Below are 19,403 nucleotides of genomic sequence, written 5' to 3' on the forward strand. Positions count from 1 at the left end.
ACATTTTTTAGGGCTCTCTCATGTAATCATCGCAATTCGATCATCAAATAGAAAACACCATACATGTAGAATAAGCGTTCCCAAAATATATTATCGCAGCACATGAGCCATCAGAAAAGGTGGCTAATATTGTTGTTTAATCCATAACTTCTTGACATTTTGAAGAATTTAACACTCGAAATCTTGACCACACTGTCAACAACTCATATTGGTTGTTAAGAATCGAAAGTGTTTAGTTATCATCCCCAGATATTCAATTTATGACAAGTTTATTTATCCACAAAAATTTAATTACAGTCCACTTACTATCACACAGGGGAATCAAACTAAAGGCCTTTAAAATTTTATCACTTCTGAACTTGTTATCAGAAAGTTCACTCTGTCGTAAATATGTGCAGATTTATCTCGATCTTTACATGGGCGTATGCGATCAGGTATATTCCTTATTTTTATATTATTTATGATTATATCCATTTTCCAAATTGATTTAAATATTTTGTTTGACACTAAATATATACATGTATATTGCTTAGCAACATGGAAGATTTTTTTTTCCCTAAATAATGTGCCTTTTAAAAATTAATGAAATAGAGGACACTTGCAACATTTTCTCTATCTTTATGAGTTCTTTTAGTTTTAATTCAGCATATGCTCGCACAATTTGTGACTCGTTGTGGGACAATTTATAGTTTACATTTTTTTTCCTCATAACACACACTGCTCAGTGACGTACATATAGCATCGGTTTTGAAAGGGGGGGGGGCAACCCGAGGAAAAAATTTTCAACTTACCTGAAAAAACTTGACAAGCAAAAAAAAAAAAAAAAAAAAAAAAAAAAAAAAAAAAGGAAAATTGTGCAAACTCGAAAATCCTATTTCGTGGGGGAGGGGGGGGGGGGTGTTCCAACTTCTTTTAGTACCATTTTTTTTTTACTCAAACACTGCATTGCCCTTATATTACCCTTATTTGACAATATAGTTAGAATAATCTAACTGTGTCTCGGGACAAGCCCTCACCACAGTTAAACCGGGTCCGTAGGACAATATCATTTTAACGCTAGAACGTTCTATCTACTGACAATACTGCAACCAAAAGTGGGGGGGGGGGGGGGAACCGGACTTTCAATGAACATTTCCTACTTCTTTTAGTGCCTTTTTTTTTTTTACTCAAACACTGCATTCCCCTTATATTGCCCTTATTTGACAATACTGCAACCAAAAGTTGGAGGGCCAACCGGACTTTCAATGTACATTTCCTATAGAAAAACTTATGTCTGGAAAAAAGTGGGGGGCCAACCCCCCCCCCCCCCCTTCCGATACTACGTGCCTGACTACTGTTAGTCGAAACAATATTGTTAATAGCAAATGTACGTAATTTTCATATCATCATATACACAGACGCAGATAGAGGAAACATCGTGAAAATATTGTACCTCGAGTATACAAGGTGTATACAATACTGTAATATTTCAAAGATGGTTGGGTTGTTTAACAACTTAAAAGTTAATTTGGATGGCAGCTTGGCAAGGGGCTGACTTCATGCTCGATCCTCCACTTCAAAGGGAAAGGGGGTGTCTTTGCCCTGAATTACTAAAAGATATACTAAATTAAATCTCTCTCTCTCTCTCTCTCTCTCTCTCTCTCTATACATACATGTAAGCTTCGACCAGTGTATTAAATGTAAATAATAATATCGCAATGCATTTAATGCATGGTTTTAAAATTCGCACACTTTTCGAATGACTATAAGCTTTGGTCAGGATATATAGGTACGGCACACGGTCATGCCTCCTTCCCGGCTCTTATACGGTTGTGTCCCCTCAATAATGACCTTGAAATGATTTGAGACAGGTGCCTAGTTCTAGGCAGATGTTTTAAATTCTGCAATTCGACACCTTTTTAGACTTCAAGGGAGATTACAATACTTTTGTGAGCCCTGTTTCATAAAAGGACTTGTGTTGGATTTTGCGTACGTTGTTCTCAACTTAGATTTATAATAACTATAGGGATGGCAATCAAATACAGAATTGACAATCGGTATATTGCAAGATTTCCCACCGATTAATCGGTTAATCATATCAAAATACACATTTTTGGACATATTTTTGCAGGTAAGCACTACTCGTGTACATAATTAAGATGGCTAGAAAGACATTTATTTAGTGATAATTTTTTTATGTTTGATCAGAATACGATTTATATATTTTATTTCAATTTCAGTAGGCAAAGAAAACGGTAAGAAAACCATGAATTTGTCTGAAATATCAGAGGCATTAATCGTAATTTTTCGGACCAGATGTCACACAATTCATGCTGCATTAATTGTAACCTCTATCAGAAATTAATCTGAACTATCACTTAATTTACAATATGATTTGATAGATAGACGGGGTAAGATACACAGTCATTATAATCAGTTCACAGTATTCAACGGTGATTTAATTAAATAATATCATCAAAGAAATACAAGGGATTTAAACAGTGATTTTAAAACACCGGTCGGCAAGAGATGGTCACTCCTACATGGCACCTGATCCCACCTCTGATGTTTTAGAGGTCCGTGTTTGCTCTGCTCCAAAATTTGTATTGTTTAATGGACTTTTGAGGCTGAATACTGTTCGTTATCTCCAAATATTTCACAAAAACTGACCAATAAATCCCACCATCAATCCAGAGCCTGGAGCACTAATTAATGGATATATGATGGCTTACATATGTTAAGATTTTTTTTGTAAATTGAATTTTAAGGAAATTTCCTTCAAATAACATATTTTAATATTATCGAGTGACCTTTTACAAATTGTCTAACCGATTACCATCGTACCAACCGAGCAACCGGTTCACCGGTTACAAATTGCGCACACTCCAACATTTCTAACACAGTAACTATGATGACTTGTAGATTTATTATCAATATTTAAATATACTAAAACTTGTATGCTTAAGTTTTAATATTTACATAACAATTTTATGATGCAAATAAAAATTTTCCATAAAAAAATATTGAGTACAGTTAAAAATATCATGTGCTCCCTAAGACCCTTCAAGGAAACCAATCCTAATGGTTGAGCCCCACAAAACCCCTTTTTTCCTTGTTAAGGAAGTGCCCTCTTTCTGTAACTGAAATTGTTTTATATATAACGTTAATAACATATTCCCTAGGTTAGTAATTCCATTAAGTACTGAAATTAGACCAACCCAATGCACCGAAGCGCTTCGCGGACATTCGGAGCTCCTCTGACTCGTGCCTCACACGAGCGTGGCGGAGTCAGCCGAGGATTGCCGGTTGTCGTGCATATGATGGTGAGCCGGGAAAGTAGTTAACATGTGTTAAGACATGTGCATGCATTTCTAGGCTGATGTGTAGTGTATATTTTCACCTTTGTGACTCAAAGGAAACACATTAAAATAGAGTGATTCAAAAAGATATTTTGTATGCGATTTGAGTCTGTTTGAAAGGACTTCAAGGGGAGATTATAATATTTACTGGGAGCCTTAAGAGCTAGCCAGTTTGACTCATGTTGGATTTTGAGTTGAATTCATAATCCAAAACTTTGTGATTCCTAAGTTTTAGTGGAATTAAGTACCTTATAAATACTGCAATACACAATAGTTGACCAAGCAGTTCTAATTCCATAGCATTTTATGCAGTTAAAGTAATCTGTCCTTAGTTCTAAAATAAAATATTTTAAAAAGATAAATTGAAATCACAATGATTTACTCAATCTCTGTAATCAATCAAATAATTTTTAGCTTTTGAATATGCTAAGATAATAAATTTGCACACGCTTTCCCCATTTACGCTAGTCAAGTGACAGTTATTTCTGCTCATCTATATGAACATTTTTACTCAACCTGGGGTAATTTGCTTGTACACCATGTTGAAAATGAAGTAGATAAAATCAATGTTTACACATTTATACACTTTAATGTCCAGAAATAATTTTTCATTTGCTTACATAGATGGTCCTTCAAATCTTTAAGCTGACAGAGGTTCACACAAATATATTCCTACATAAATGATATATATTTATGATTCATATATAGCTATAATTATATACATTTTGATTTTTTTGAATATATTAACACAATGTACTCTTAAGTTTTAACATGTCAGTACAAATAAAGAAATGTTCATTAAATAAAAAAATGTACATTAAAAAAGTGTATACTGTTAGTGAAAATATGTGTGTAAGTATATACATATATATATCTTTGCATCTGTGTGTAAGTATTATTAGTTACATAGTTTTGTAGTGACAGGGTACGGGATGATACCTGGTTAGTAAATTTCATACCTGGCGAGGCGAAGCCGAGCCAGGTATGGAATTTACTAACCAGGTATCATCCCGTACCCTGTCACTACAAAACTATGTAACGAATTTACCCCACCGATAAAATATTTATGCATTGCCTGTGGTTTGTAAAATTGTTTTTCTCACTAGGCCTACATTATAATTATACGTTTCATCACTCATACAATGCCTATTATGACGTCACGTTATGTGACGTAATGTTGTTTGCGAGTATTTCGTGCTGTAATAACGTACTGACAGTTTTGAAGACTTTCAGTAGAGGAAGGAAAAGGTTCCATCTTCGTTACTTACATTAGTTAACTGTTAAATTGTTAACAGACACTCGGCAAATAGCGTGAACTCGACTTGTTCTGAACGTTACAAAGGAACGATAACTCCATATCGACCATGTATTGATTTTCAAGTGACTAGGTGTAAGTAATACACCCCCTTCACATGACAGACTTCAACCAATCGTAAGCCAGGATTTCATCGAAAAATCAACAGAGGTGGGATAAATATATATATCTTTGCATCTGCTGTATTCATATTGTACTACAGCACCATTCTATGCTGAAATTGTACAAGGCTTACTTCCCCTATAGTGCCAGGACTAGATATTACTGTGACATATGGTTTCCCTCAGACACAGAGGATATAATCCATGTTAACATTTAATCAATTTGTTCATCCCCGCTAATTCCAGAAGGGAAAGTCAGTGATAAATATCCAAGCATTTGTTAATATACAAACAAGCCTACAATGAATAGAAACATGAGTTGACCATCTTTTTACTTAAATACCTGGAATTTTTTTTTTTTTTTTTTTTTTTTTTTTTTTTAAATTGGAGAAAGTGTTAAAATCTTATCTCATTTTGATTAGTTACACTAAAGTGAATTTTTTTAAAAATCTTATGTCATTTTGATGGGTAAATAAAAGGAGATTCTTTTGAAGTTTATATGTTTTATTCTTTAAAATGAAAGGTGTGAACACCCATGTATTATGAGTCATATCCTTCTCCATTCCCCTAAAATCCATCTCAGATTGTCAGAGCAGCTGATTTTCCTCCAATGACTGCTAATCATTTAGGAACATTTGGTTCTGGAGCCTTACCATTGAGTTTCAGGGGGTGCCATCCTTCAATTAGTCACATAGAGTCAACATGAGTCAATGAGAGAGAGAGAAGAAAAAATCAATACTTCTTGCAGACTATCAATTGAAATTTTCATGATAATCCATTGGTCGAATTTGGCATGTTTGGGTGTCCTGACTCATTAAAGAGCAATTTTATTTTTCGATAAGACAAGTTTTATTTTCATTTTGGATTATGAAAGTACAGGTGCATACATATTTGAATTATGTATTTTTTAATGCAAGCTGAGTAAAAGGAAGTAAATGTCATGTTGAACCAATTCAGTAATTTTTTCGTCTGTTTAAGAGATCTGTGAGTGATAGGGGGGTGACTATAGGAATCAGTTAGACATTATCAGATCATCAGGAGGGGGATCCTGGGACCCCTGTCTGGCTGTTAATTGGTTTAGTCTGACGGGGCATCAATGAAAGACAAGTGTAAGAGTGAAAAAAAAATTACACATTAATTTCTCTTTGTTTGTAGAATGTGCAAGCCTTGCTGAATCAGACCTCCATTGTTCAGTTGACTGGTCAATAATTTCCTCCGAGTCAGGACAACTTTAGGTTATAGCCTCTGGTACACTGTGAGGAAGGACAGCTTCCCCTCTTGGAATTATATTGGGGAATTGTCTTTATATTATTTCGGTAAGGGCATTATGATATTATAATTTTTCAGGTGACTAACGATTAAATTTCCTTATGAAATGTCTTTATTATTAGCCTATAGCTGTACTTTCCACAATAACTAAGATTAAGGAAGGTTACAAAAGATGTTTTCAAGAGTTTAAGGAGAAAATTGTCTGCATAGAAATACGAATTTGTATTAAAATTGGAGTGAAAAAGCAATAAGTTACCTAGTGAAAACACTTTATTGATTTTATCAACTTGTTCAAATATTCTATAGAAGAATTTGTGATTCATGCATGTATACAGAGAGCTCTTTTTAACAATTTTAATTATTAATTGTTTAATGGCAAATATTCACGCAGGTAATTATTCAATACTATGAGTTTACTAGTAATATAGTATACAGAGTCTAGTCTTGTAGTTTATATCACAGAGATGGGTGAGGCAAAAATACAAAAACAGCCTACAGAGTGTTTAATGAGATGCTTTCCATGCTTGTTGGTGTTTATATAAATATATAGGGGATTCTGAAGGGCCACAGGATGTTAACGCTATAGATTGTGTCAATTAACTTCTTGTCAAAATGGAAACAAACTCCCATTTGTTATACATTTTGTTCAACATTTTCATAACTCCTTCAAATGAGGAAATTGGAAAAGGAAAGATTTGTTATGAAAAGGCATATGTCATTATGAATGAAATATGGAGGTAATGAACAGTAATCAAGCTCAAAAGTCCATTGAAATATAATACAAATTGGGAGCGGGACAAACAGAGGCCTCTAAAAGCATCAGAGGGGGATGAGGTGCCATGGAGGAGTAAGCATCCCCTATTGACTGTTCACACCTGCCATGTGCTCCTTGTTAAGATCAGGCAAATGGAAAAATCCGTAGACAATTTAGTGTGTAAATAATGGCCTAACAGTTAGTATGAAAAATGTCAGTTTTAAGTCATCTGCCTTGACAGCCATTTGAAGATACACTTAAACAATTTGTCATATTAATTTAGTATACACATGATTGATTTTTGAAAATTTGTCACATATTTTTATATCACATTTGAAAATGTTGTGCAGAAAAATGTTTCTTTTGATCTAAAGGGTTTGAACAGATGCAGTTGAATTTTTGATTAAAGTGAGTATTCTGAATAGTCTTTGGGTTTAATTTTTTCTGCCAGGTCCAGGAACTATTTAACTCTTTGCCAGCTTTACCACATTGTGTCACTTTAACATGATTCTTACAGAATTCTCACTATAATGACTTGTAGTAAGTTTGTCTGCTAGGTGTAGAATTATGATTTATGTGAGAAAAGCCAGAGACCCCAGTATGCTTGTACATGTATCTCACTCTTAATCAAAACAATAATGTGTGTGTTTATGAAAAACAGTTAGTATAGATAACCTTGAAACTTTCCATTTACAATCACTGGTAATGTTCTTGTTGTGTAGCAATTAGCGGGTTAATGACTTCCATCATATTGCCCAATTTTTTTGATTGCTGACCATCAAGAAAGTCCAATTGTGGCATACTCTTTCCGTCACTTAATTATTATTGTTAGCGAAAGCTTCAGATGTAGAAATGTAATACGTATTATATAATAAGCCTTATAATTGCTTCACAGGAAGAATATATATTTTTGGCAGATGAAGGCTTTGGAGTTTTGTTATTTTATTTCCTCCATTTACCCATTTCTTTTTTTTGCTTGAAGAGAAATCAGACATTTTTGGCAGACTGCCGGGGAATTTTGTCAGAGAAAATAATAAATTGAAGTTTTGAGAATTTATCTGTGTTTGTAGGCATGCTTTTGTCTGATGTGTGATCAGATGTTCCGATTTCTGTCTGTAACATGCCTCAGACTTAGCATAAACAAGCAATTATTGTTCATAGGAGGGAGAGGGGATGATTAAGGGGGATCGAATGATATTTCCTCCTGAAGTTGCACTTCAACAAATGAAATGAGTAATCATTTACTCTACTGGGGTGAATGAAGCATTTATAAGAGTTAATTCCCTTTTTTCAGAAAAATTAATAATTGTGGAAAAAAAATAATTACAGAATTTAATTTGAGTTCTGTCAATGTTCATTTGAAAGACTAAGAGAGTTTATAATGACATCATGGCACCATAAATTTAATTATTTCTCATATTGCACTTCCCTATAGTTCACTGCCGTATAAGTACGTCCCTTGAGACGTCATTAATGGACAGAGAGGTGATGATTCATTAATTAATTGCAGGTGAATGATGGCATCTCAGTTTGATTCACTACTAGACTTTGGGGACTCCAGCACTGGGGATTCTAAGTCAACATCTAACCAGATGACTGACGATTTTGACCCTTTTGGCAGCCCATCCCCCCTAGATGCTAAAGGAGGATCAGGGATGGATTTACTGGGGGAATTTAACTTTGATACACAGGTAAAAATAATGGATGTTATTCTATCACTTTTGACATACATGTATTGTATAAATGTGAAATGTGTCACTTTTCTGGGAGTTTTGAATTTAACCTGACAATAATTTAACAACTGCTGCTACTCAAATTTTCTACAGTACTTTTTGGTAATTTATTTCTTTTAGCAGTTTTAAAATAATAATTGGAATAAAGTTCTTGCATTGTAATGATATAACAAGCAATAAATGAGTAAAAACATAATGTTTTAACAATGCATAACCCAAATGAGAAGAGTTACTGCCCTTGATAATGTTGAAAACTGGAGACTTTGTAATGTATTCAATTGGGTGACTACAACCACGACATAAAGTGAATTATTTGCCATGATATTCCTCTGAATAGATCTGTTTTAACTACATCAGAAAAAGAATGATTTGATTAACTTTGATTGCTTTTATTTTTTCCAAGACCTCTTGAATCTATATGTATTACAGTAACTGTAAATGTAATACATTTGGATGTGTATTCTATTTGGTGCCATTTGGTGGAAAACAGCTTCTGCTAAACCAATTGCATTCCTAAATGTCTTTTTAATATATATACAGGAATTTATAGATTCAGAAATGCTCAAAATCAAAAGTCTACGCTAAAGTGTTGAAAAATCAATTTCTGCCAAATACCATGTATCTTGGATGCTTAAATATAATAATTATACATTTACTCTAATATTGGATGGTCTTTCTGTTACATTTGCTCAATTTTCTCTTATCTATGAAGAGGGTGTTTGGACAGCTTATTGTTTATTGGCAGGGAGGTAACTCTTCAATATAGCAGATTCAGAGCCTTATCACAGCAATCCATTTCTTTCTGTCTCTGTTGGAATGACTAGTCAGCAGAGATATCGGTGAGATATAAGGGGAATTCTCTCCTCAGCTCACAAACAGACCTACAAAAAAAAAACCCAATAGCTTCATATTTTTTTTCAAGAAATATGTTCTGGGAACATATGTGTTTCAGTTTTCTCTGTGATTTCAGTGTAAAAACACAGAAAACAATGTATAATCTTATTAAGAAATCAATGTTTAAAAATTTTTGTATTACTGTATATATACCAGTGGTTTGTTTTTATTTTGTTATAGGATTTTTCGCCTGGGTGCTTACAAACTATTTACTGACTTGAAGTTTCGAGTTTGTTACAAATGAGAAAGTTCCTTAGGATGTCAATTATCAGTTTATAATTGCATTCCTGGCAGTCTAAGAAGAGACTCAAGTTTTATCAATATAAGTTGTCCAATACTTTCCATTAATGATATCTTAATGATATAAATACCCTCCCATCCCATTAGCACACTTTGTATTAGTATAGCAAGTATTATAATGTACATTTTATACTTAGACTGTGACAATTTTAAAACCACATATACAAGGATGGGCATTTTAAATACACACAAACAGAGGTATGTATTCTAATAATCATGTCTTTGTGTGCACACAATAATACATCAGTCTTTTCTTGTACATTTAGGGCAAGGCATCAGTAAATACTCAAGTTTTAAGGCAAGGAAATGGTTCTTCATATTACTTCAGGCTAAGAAAACCACTTCCTAGATTCAAGAACCAACTGTTCTGTAATTACATCTTGCATAATATGGCTAAGTGAGAAGTTCTCAAAGAGAAAGGTTATTTTCTAAACTTTGTTATCACCCCTAAGGGTGCCTCAGCAGGTCTGCATGGGCTCAACAAATTTCTTAATGTGTGACCTGAATTTTTAACTCAGCAGTCTGGTTGTGGAGAAATGAGTTTTTCTTGCTTTTCCATAAGGAGATAAGAATTTGGAACCCCTCTGAGATTGCAAACACAAATGATTGGTCCACTGGAGATGTAAGTTTCAAGTACCCCCAATTCTGATGCATGTCAGCTAGATTCTTTGGTTGTGTGTAAAGGGAAGATCTTTTTATTTTCTTTTCTCCAAGGAAATTATATCTAGCTGTCATAAGACCCTGGATTTTTAACTTGTTGACAAACAAGAGGTGACTGGACATTCTGAACAGCTCTCAGAAAAGGGGTGTGTCCTTAGGTTGTGACCTAGTTATTTTGTGGCATGATTTGTATGCTGTCTGCTAAAGGTTTTGAAAGGGATATTTGATTACAGTGATTTAAGTAAGTATTATAACGGTCTTAAGCAGAAAGATGGGTAGATATGAACTCTAATTATTATGTATTGTGTATGTAACTTGAGTCAAGGAAATACCATTTTATGTTTCAAGTGACAGTGAAATATTGATCTAAAGTGTAACTTTTTTTTATTGGGGGAAAAAAAACCCATACACAACATTTCCTGCTTAAACTTCCTTTGATTTGATGACTCTAGAAATATTATATATTTAAAAAAAAAGATCAGTGCATCATAATACAGATGTTTAAATACCATAGCTTATTAGTGAGTAACTGGTACATGGCATATTAGAAACTGATACTTTGGCTGCGATTATAATGAAGCGGGCTAGTTGGTAATTTTGTAGTTGTTTGCTCAACATCTGCAGTTAAAATTACATAACCAGCACTGAAAACTTGGCAATGTGGGTCCAAAAATTTGCTTTAGCTAATATTATCAGACTATTCTATTACCAGGGTGTGATGTTGAAGATTTGCTATATTTAGCTATAACACTGAAAAATCATGCAAAAACAGCACATCTCTCATGTGACAGACAGGGTAATGCATGCAGCTTTTCAATACATCAAGTGATGCAACCTGTCAAAATATCTGGGTGTTATATTTATGTTTTACCTGTCAGAGAATAGAACATTAATGTGTCAAAAATATGCCGAGATACTCGTGAAGTTTATAAAAAAATTACAGCATTTCTTGACTTGTGAATATTTCTAGTCCTTTTGGTCACCATTGGTCACATTTTGTGTCTATATATAGTATATGAAGAACATTTTTGGCTAGCATGAACCCTTGACCTCTCTTGGAGCCTAGCTGGGTTTAAAATTGAAGGCCCATGGATGTTTATTAGGAAAAAGCACTACTTTTTACAGTAGGATTTGACACCTTTTGATCAACCTTTGTATATAAATGGAGTTGCTCCTTAGAATCCCATCTTTTTTTCAAATTTTTGAAATTCTTTTTTATTCTTCCAATGAAAAACGAAATTACGCATGTCAAAAATGAAAGAATGAACAAAAAAATATGTAGACCTATAAGAGTGTGTTGAATTAGAAGGAACAATTTAACTTCAGAATTGCAAGAGATTACAAAAGACAAATATTTGTACTGATGGAACACTCACATATGAAGATAAAAGAAACATGTAGTTTTGTTCTTGAATATATCTTAAAAAATATAGTAGTGTGTAAGACTAAACATAATCTTAAACTCAGTAACCCTGAAATATCAGTTGTAGTACAGTATATTCCACTTATCCTTTCTCCTATAACATATGGTGCTAAAGATAAAGCCTTAGCTCTCTCCCCCAAGGTTTCATCACAATATGAGTCAGACTCCATCAATTCCTGTGGAAATTTTTCATTGGTGATGCATGGCTCCTGTTGTTTTTTTGATTTCATAAACAATCAGCTTTTTTTTTTTTTTTTTTTTTTTTTTTTGATTTTTCAATATGTGTTCCAAAATACTTTTTTTCAAAATAAGATCAACTGAGGAATTTTTAGCTGCACATTGGCTGAAATTTTTGTACACCTACTGTTGCTAAATTTTCAATGTTCTGTGACTCTTATGTAAAAAAAAAAAAGCTTTATAAATGAGGGAAAAAAATTAAGTCTGAATTGAGTTGAGATTGTTAGCTGTCACCGTAAGTAAGGAAAAGACAGAAGATAGACGGAAATAGATTGCGAAATTAGTTCTGGTGCACACAAATGAAAATAAACATAATTGTCTAAGAATATCTTGAACAAAGAGAGTGAATCACCGTCGTTTCCACAATTTGGCAAAGAATGCAACATGAAAGAACTTAAATTCCTTGGAGCTGTTAAAAACTGCTATGTGGTTCTTTAATTTTGAAAGGTTCAGTGTAGGCCATGCTGATGAAACAACTACACAGCTGAAGAATTTGTCAAACTTCATTTTTTAGCAAATTAACGTAGAAACTTGGGGACTGTATGTTCTTGTACATATTTCAAGCATGCGTTTGAAGTACCTTTGTGACAAATTTCTGTTCAAAATTATAAAGCAGAAGTAGGAAAAAAAATAGGCTAATTAATAAGAGAGTTACAAAAAAGCTTATTAAATGTGTGCAGAGGCAGAGTAGAACCAGCAATAAGTAGCATGCTGCAAGAACTGCCACTTAATTAAAATTGCTCCGACTAGAAATGAGTTTCCGAGCTGCATTCAGAATTACATAATAGTCCTTTTCTATTTTGCTTCCTGGCAGACTGGTTTATTCAAAAAACATTTGTAATATTTAGATTCATTGAGAAAAACACTGTAGCAGTTACAATGAAGGAACAATACTATCTGCAAGATGAGAAGCTCACCTGAGAAGCTTGACCTATTGGTATAGATTCCTGTCAAATGTTGTGTTGTGCATCAACCATTGTGCAATAAACTTTTAACATTTTCAACTTTTTTTGTTTCCTGAAATGGCTGAACCACTTTCAACCATGTATGGATGAAGGGGGTCAGAAATTGTGAATTTCATGGTCCTATAGCTCCCTTGGTTTGAATGGTGAGGCTCTAAAGCCATCAAAATCCATTCAATCTTTAAAAAATTTCCTCTATACTTTTAAGAGACATCAAGCTTGCATCACAACAATGCACACTTAGCCATCAGTTTGTCAAAATAGTGAAATTCATAGCCCATGGGTTAGGATGGGGTTAAGGTGGTTAAACATTGAAAATGTTTTCAAGACTATCATGAGTAGTTAATCCTCTAACAAATCATTAAAATCTTTAATTGGTTCCTATAGATCCAGAGTTGTCCCTTAGAGGATGGAGCTAAGTTGGTCAGATATTGAAAATTGTTACATGCCCGGTATAGTTTATAGTCAGATATTGAAAATCGTTACATACCCGGTATAGTTTATATTCATTATTTTCCTTACATGTATGTATTTTTCTTACTCTATCATGCATTATATGATTTAAAGTTGTTTTACTCTTGGGCATGTAGGAGATAAACTTCATGCAGTGTGAAAATGTACAGTACTAAATCCTCTGTCTCTAAAATCAATGTTATGTGATTCCAGAGGCTCAGTTACAGGTTGGGCAAATTTGGACATAGCCCGAGAACTCATTATACTTGTATGACTGAGAAAGACCATGGGTCTCTGGTCTTTTTATACACCTTGCTTGAAAATTGAGGGGGTATAAAGTGATTGGGTATATCCTGTCTGTACATCCTTCTCTACATCCATAACTTGGGGGTAGCTATCCCTTATCCGCAACTCCTCCTATACCACTGAATGAATTTTTTAAAATGAGACTTCCACAGAATCTATTTCACATAGTGCCATTGTGCACCTCCTATTTTATGTTTTCATCGGACAGATATTCTGGGTTTCCCCATAGCAGAACATGGACACTGCCATTCTTTCTATAAAATTGGGGGTTCCCATCTCTTAACCGCAAGTCCGCAACTGAATAAAATTTAATGAGACTTTCACATTTTATCACATTGTGCCATTGTGCACCTCTTATTTTACGTTTTGACCGGACAGATATTTGGGGCTTCCCATACCAAAACATAGACTTTGCCAATATACTCATATGGGGGGGGGGGGGGGGGTATCATTTCGTGTGCTCAATGCTCACAGTACCTGTAGTTTCAAAATCTTAAATGGTCACCTGAGAATTTTTTCAAGCATTATTTCATTCAGAATATTGGTCTTTAATTTAATTTCAGAAAAAATTTATGCAATCTGGCACTTTGAATCTCTGACAAGTCATCAGAATTTTTGTTGTTGATGATTTTAACAAGAGTTAATTCATAATAATAAAGGGATATCGAAAACCATCAGGATTCAAGGGTCGGGACATGTAACACCCCATGATAATAGTGATTGTCTGACTTTCTTTGTGTACATTGAAGTATTGAATTAGATGTACAACAAAGATAAGCTAGACAAAGATACCTTTAGATTGTAGACATTAAGTCATTTATTTAAAAAGATAGGAATCAATAAGTCTAAATGATAAATAAGTGTTCTTAGAGGTCAATGAAAATGCAATGGTTATATTTGAGTTGAAGTATGTATTAAAATCTTTTCAAGTCTGTGAACCACAAATTATCAGCTTCGTAAATCACAGTATATTACATGTTTGAACTGTATTTTGATGAAGAAGAATTTTCTTACCTTATCAAGAAGATTATCAGTGAGGTAGGCATTCATAAGACAGATAATTAATGCTATTTATCTTCAGATAATAGCTTAGTAGTAAATTAAAAAAAAAAAATTAGCAATGCAAATGAAATAATTTGTTTTAAGGAATTTAACTTTGAAAGATTGCTTTGGTTAAAAAAAAAATATGAGAAAGGATGATGAGCTTATAGTGAGGTATTTATATATGTAGTGTGTATTTGAAGAAAAAAAAATTATCACTTTGAAAAATAGGTCAACACATTTTTATTTATTGTCAAGAATTTGTTTTTGATGAATGAATTGGACAATATCGTTTTAATTAATTCATTCGCAGGAGGTCTCCATCTAAATGCATGAAGAAAGAGGTCTATAGGCAAGAAAAAAAGTTCACTGATATTAAATTTAGATGTTAAAGATGTTGACCTAAAAATATTTGGAATGGAAGTTTGATATCCAACAGTATTCAATATCAAATCAAAAATCTTGAAACCCTTGGCAAAAAACTAGTATATTAATCTATATTTCTATGAAAAGGTGATTTGCTAGTCAATAATTACACTGTGTATGTGTTCAGCTGAGAGGAAATTATGAATATTATGATTTTTTATCTTGACCACAAGAAAAATCTCTGGTGTATTATGTCTGGTATTGACAGTTGATATTCATTTACACCCAGATTGACCACAGATCATTCAGTTTGTGACACAAAACACAGGCTTTGCCTTAACCAGCTCCCATTTTCCATGTCCCATTGTGAGATAGGTGGGATTTTCTATTTACAAGTTTATGTCTTTCTGCTAACCAAAGTTGTTTTCTTCAGTGGAATGTGTATAGGGTCGAATTGCTGGTTAATGGCTCTAGTTTATTTGGGGACAGGTGAGGAATTTCATACTGGTACATGATAATATATTCAGTATTTTATTTAGGAGAGTTAAGTTACAATTATTACACTTTTTGTCACTTTCTAAAGGAGTAGACGTTCCTCGGCAAGTAATTTTTTTTCCCTTTATCTCTGTGAATAGGTGTAAAATTAACAGTAAGAAATGTTTCTTAATTTTGTACAAAAGTGTAGATTTTATCTGAATATGTTATGTATAAATAATGAAAAGATTTAAAAGCTACCAGTAAGAGGATATAAGTAGCTGAAAAAAAGAGCCAGATTTAAAATGGGCAAGTCGATTGAGATTTATTCAGAGGATATTATAAGTATGTTTAGCAGATTCCAGTACTTTCTGTAGTATTCCTGTTCATTATTAGGCAGGGTTGTCCCTAAGAATTAAAATAGCAGGGGACATTTAAAAAGTAGAAGGGGTCTGGAGTTCCTCCATTAACAGGGTGATTACCAGAGTAAGCAGGGGATAACGTCATTATAGGTGCGAAAATTCCCCGGCCCCCGGGTCTTAGGGACAACCCTCTCAGGCCTAGGGGTTGAATTCAACCAAGCAAAATGTATCGAGACTTTAAAACTTTTACATGAGTTAATTTTTTTTTTGGAAATAGGAGCCCAATGAAAATATGGTAATGTATCTGTTATAAAGTTTCACGAATGTCTCTCTTATTTATATAAATAACCCAGATGCTCCATCATTGTGATTATGGCTATAATCATCGATAAAAGAAAAAAAAGACAGATTACTGGTCAAATTTTTGTGACATTCTATTAGACAAGATAAATCTTTCACCACTATAAAATGTTTTTTTAAAAAATTAATCCAAAGTGGTACAGGAACATGGAATCTCTGCCCACACAAAAATCAACAAACATATGCTGGCGAATTCTCTTGATAACTGATCTTTTGATAACGGGAGTTGATCCCACAATTTTCAGTTACATGTGTAATTTGCTAGAGCAGATGGATAAATATGGTTTGTGTCGAATCTAATTTGCTGAAAAGTAAGAAGAATATGTTAAAATTTAAGGAATGAATTTGTCATGTTCACTGAATGGAATTTGAGTTATGTGGTCTTCTGAAACCATCCCGCATACCTCTGGTTGAATGCCACCTTCAGTTTCCCCATGATGCATTAGAGTGGTGATGTTGATAACTGTTTAAACGTCTGCCTGCACAAATTTTGTTTTCCCGATTTTGATCTGCTGAGGTTGAACCACTTCAAAGTACACAAGTGAGTGCTTTGTTACTGCATCTGTCTGTAATCGTAACTGTAAGTACTAGACCAGTGATTTCTGTTGATCTTTGTGAATGGGAGATTTTGATTTGAAAAGGGAAGGCACCATTTTTTTGTTGTTGCTATTTTAGATTACTCCAGATGATTCAGGTTTGATTGCAAATTAAATACAGGGGGAAATAGCTTTTGCACATGTCAGGAACATTTTTGAAGCTAGTTATGATTTTTTTGTGAATTTTGACACAATGAAGGTCAGGGAAAGGAAACCAGTTGTTTTCTGATTCTGTTTCTCGTTCTTTGTGTTTTGTTATGATTACCAATTACCGACTGCTTTGAATGATCAGCTTTGAAGTATCTAATATCCCGCCTCATAAAATTGGGCACAACTACAGTCTAGTGTATGAAATAAATCAGTTATGAAGAATATAAAGCTAGAATTGCTTGGGCATAGTATATGAAAAATTGACCGAATTATATGAGAAATTATATGATTAGATGTATAATGTATATTGAGAGTTGTCTGCAGTTTTATGAAAGCACTCCAGAAAAAAACAATTTTGCTGAGGAGGGGAAAGAGAGATATCACATGAATCATCGTCCTGTCTACAACACTACAGAACATCAAGTCTGATTCATATTTTTATTTATCATTTCAGTTTAGCAGTACACGGAATACCTCTTCGACGAATGGTCACGGAGAACCTGTGAATTCCAGTTCCGATTTAAATCCACTATACGCCCTGTCTATGCAACAAGATAATATGGGAGATACAGAGCCAGTGAATCCTTTGTATGATGTGAATTCTGTTCCTGAGGTCCAGAAGGGAGACTTAATGATGTCCTCAGGGTCCTCAAATCCTATGTATGATTTTTTGTCAACTGAGGGCACAAATGGACACACTAATTCTGATGACTTGTTGGGACTAGACTCTTCAAATCAAGGAGACTTACTTGGAAGTGAGAAAAATCAAGTGAATGGTTCAGTTGAAATGGATGCAGGTGTCAATAAAAGTGAAGAATTGGATGTATTTAATGAAAATGGAAGACAGAGCAATGATAACATTGTCGATATAAGTGGAAATATGGAAACAACTCCTGTGGTGGATGAATTCTCACCCAAAAATGAAGCCATTGAGGATCTAGAGCAGGAAAGTGGATCATTAGAACAGGAAGGTGGATCAAGCACATCAGGAGAACTTCTAGTGGACAGTGATGTTACAAACACAAGACTCATTCCCGAGGACGACCTTCAAGGAGAAACAACTTCAGCAAAGGAATCTGAGGACCTACTAGGAGGAGCCATGGAACCTGATGTTGTGGAAGAAAGCAAAGTGGAGGAATCCAAAGAGGAAGCTGTAGAACAAGAGGAGCAACCTTTGGATGAGGTACCTACTGAGGAGGAGCCAGTCATGACAGAAAATGTGGACCAAAGCGAATCTCTTATGGACCAAGGAGGACCAGTATCTGAGGAACTTATTGGAGATTTTTCTCAGAATGCTGAGGTCAATGAACAAGAAAGGGAACCTGAGGAGCAACAAGAATTAGTAGAGGTTCAACAGGAGGAGGTAGTAGAGGAGCAAACAGAGGAGGACACTGGTCCTCCTCAGCCTGAGGAGCCAGTCGATGAACCAGCTCCTGAGACATTTAGAGAACCAACTCCAGAGAAGATTGAGGAACCAGCTGTGGTTGAAGATGTTTCACAACAATTTATTCAAGGTGAGCCTTCACAAGCTAGTTATGATGTGAAGCATATTTTGAAACTGCTTCTGTTGAAAGGTTCATTTAATCATAATATGAGCCATTATATTCATTATGTAGCATGATTTTTCACTTCTTATTCAATTTCATAAACATGAAGCAGATGGTGTATTAAAAAATTATGCAATACAAGTTATAGCTAACATTGTAAGAATTTTATTAATTACCTCCAAAAACTTGTAGTCTTTCTGTAAGTTTTTTTGTAACAATTTGCCGATATTTGCAGATGAAGTAGTGGAAGCAGATGAGAACATGTCATCACAGACCAAAGATCCTCTACAGTCTGACAGTCTTGTCCAACCTCTAGTGGAGGAACTGGCCATTACCAGGAGCCCCAGCTCCTCAGAGGGGGAAATTGAACAGGTAAAGAAGTTTCAGTGTCTAAATTGATTCATGTGTAATTTTGATTAATCTGTGTGTTGCTTTTTTCCTCTTTGTGGTAAACATTGGCATCTCAAATTAGTGTAAATATATATATTCAAAAGTGTATATATAGGATCTCCCATGATTTGTGGCTGGATATAATTTTTATCCAACTCCTGTGTTTTTTCTGTCCTATCCCCTTGCCATGGCTAGGGGGATGAAAAACAGGGAACTTGTTGGATAAGAATCATATCCAGCCACAAACCATTGGAGATTCTTTTTATCACGTTTTACATAGCTATCTGTTTTACACAGTTTTTATTTGACTTCATCACTTTCAAGCAAAAAGCATTGTGACCTCACAGCTGTTGATACAAAAATGATATCATA

The 19,403-nt window shown here is 34.2% G+C and overlaps 1 protein-coding gene across 1 annotated transcript; it reads left to right on the forward strand.

Annotated features, from left to right (window-relative positions):
- Nucleotides 1-5,787: 5,787 nt before the first annotated feature.
- On the forward strand, nucleotides 5,788-19,040 carry LOC133181796 (putative mediator of RNA polymerase II transcription subunit 29). Its single transcript, XM_061316401.1, has 4 exons — nucleotides 5,788-6,070; nucleotides 8,288-8,468; nucleotides 17,549-18,608; nucleotides 18,877-19,040. Exons 2-4 carry the CDS (start codon nucleotides 8,292-8,294, stop codon nucleotides 19,038-19,040), a joined length of 1,401 nt encoding a protein of 466 aa, XP_061172385.1. The 5' UTR covers nucleotides 5,788-6,070; nucleotides 8,288-8,291.
- The last annotated feature ends 363 nt before the right edge of the window (nucleotides 19,041-19,403 follow it).

The sequence above is a fragment of the Saccostrea echinata genome, unplaced genomic scaffold (assembly GCF_033153115.1).
Source record: "Saccostrea echinata isolate AGI-Se365-2 ecotype Australia unplaced genomic scaffold, CSIRO_AGI_Sech_v1 ptg000001l, whole genome shotgun sequence".
Classification (NCBI taxonomy): Eukaryota; Metazoa; Mollusca; class Bivalvia; order Ostreida; family Ostreidae; genus Saccostrea; species Saccostrea echinata.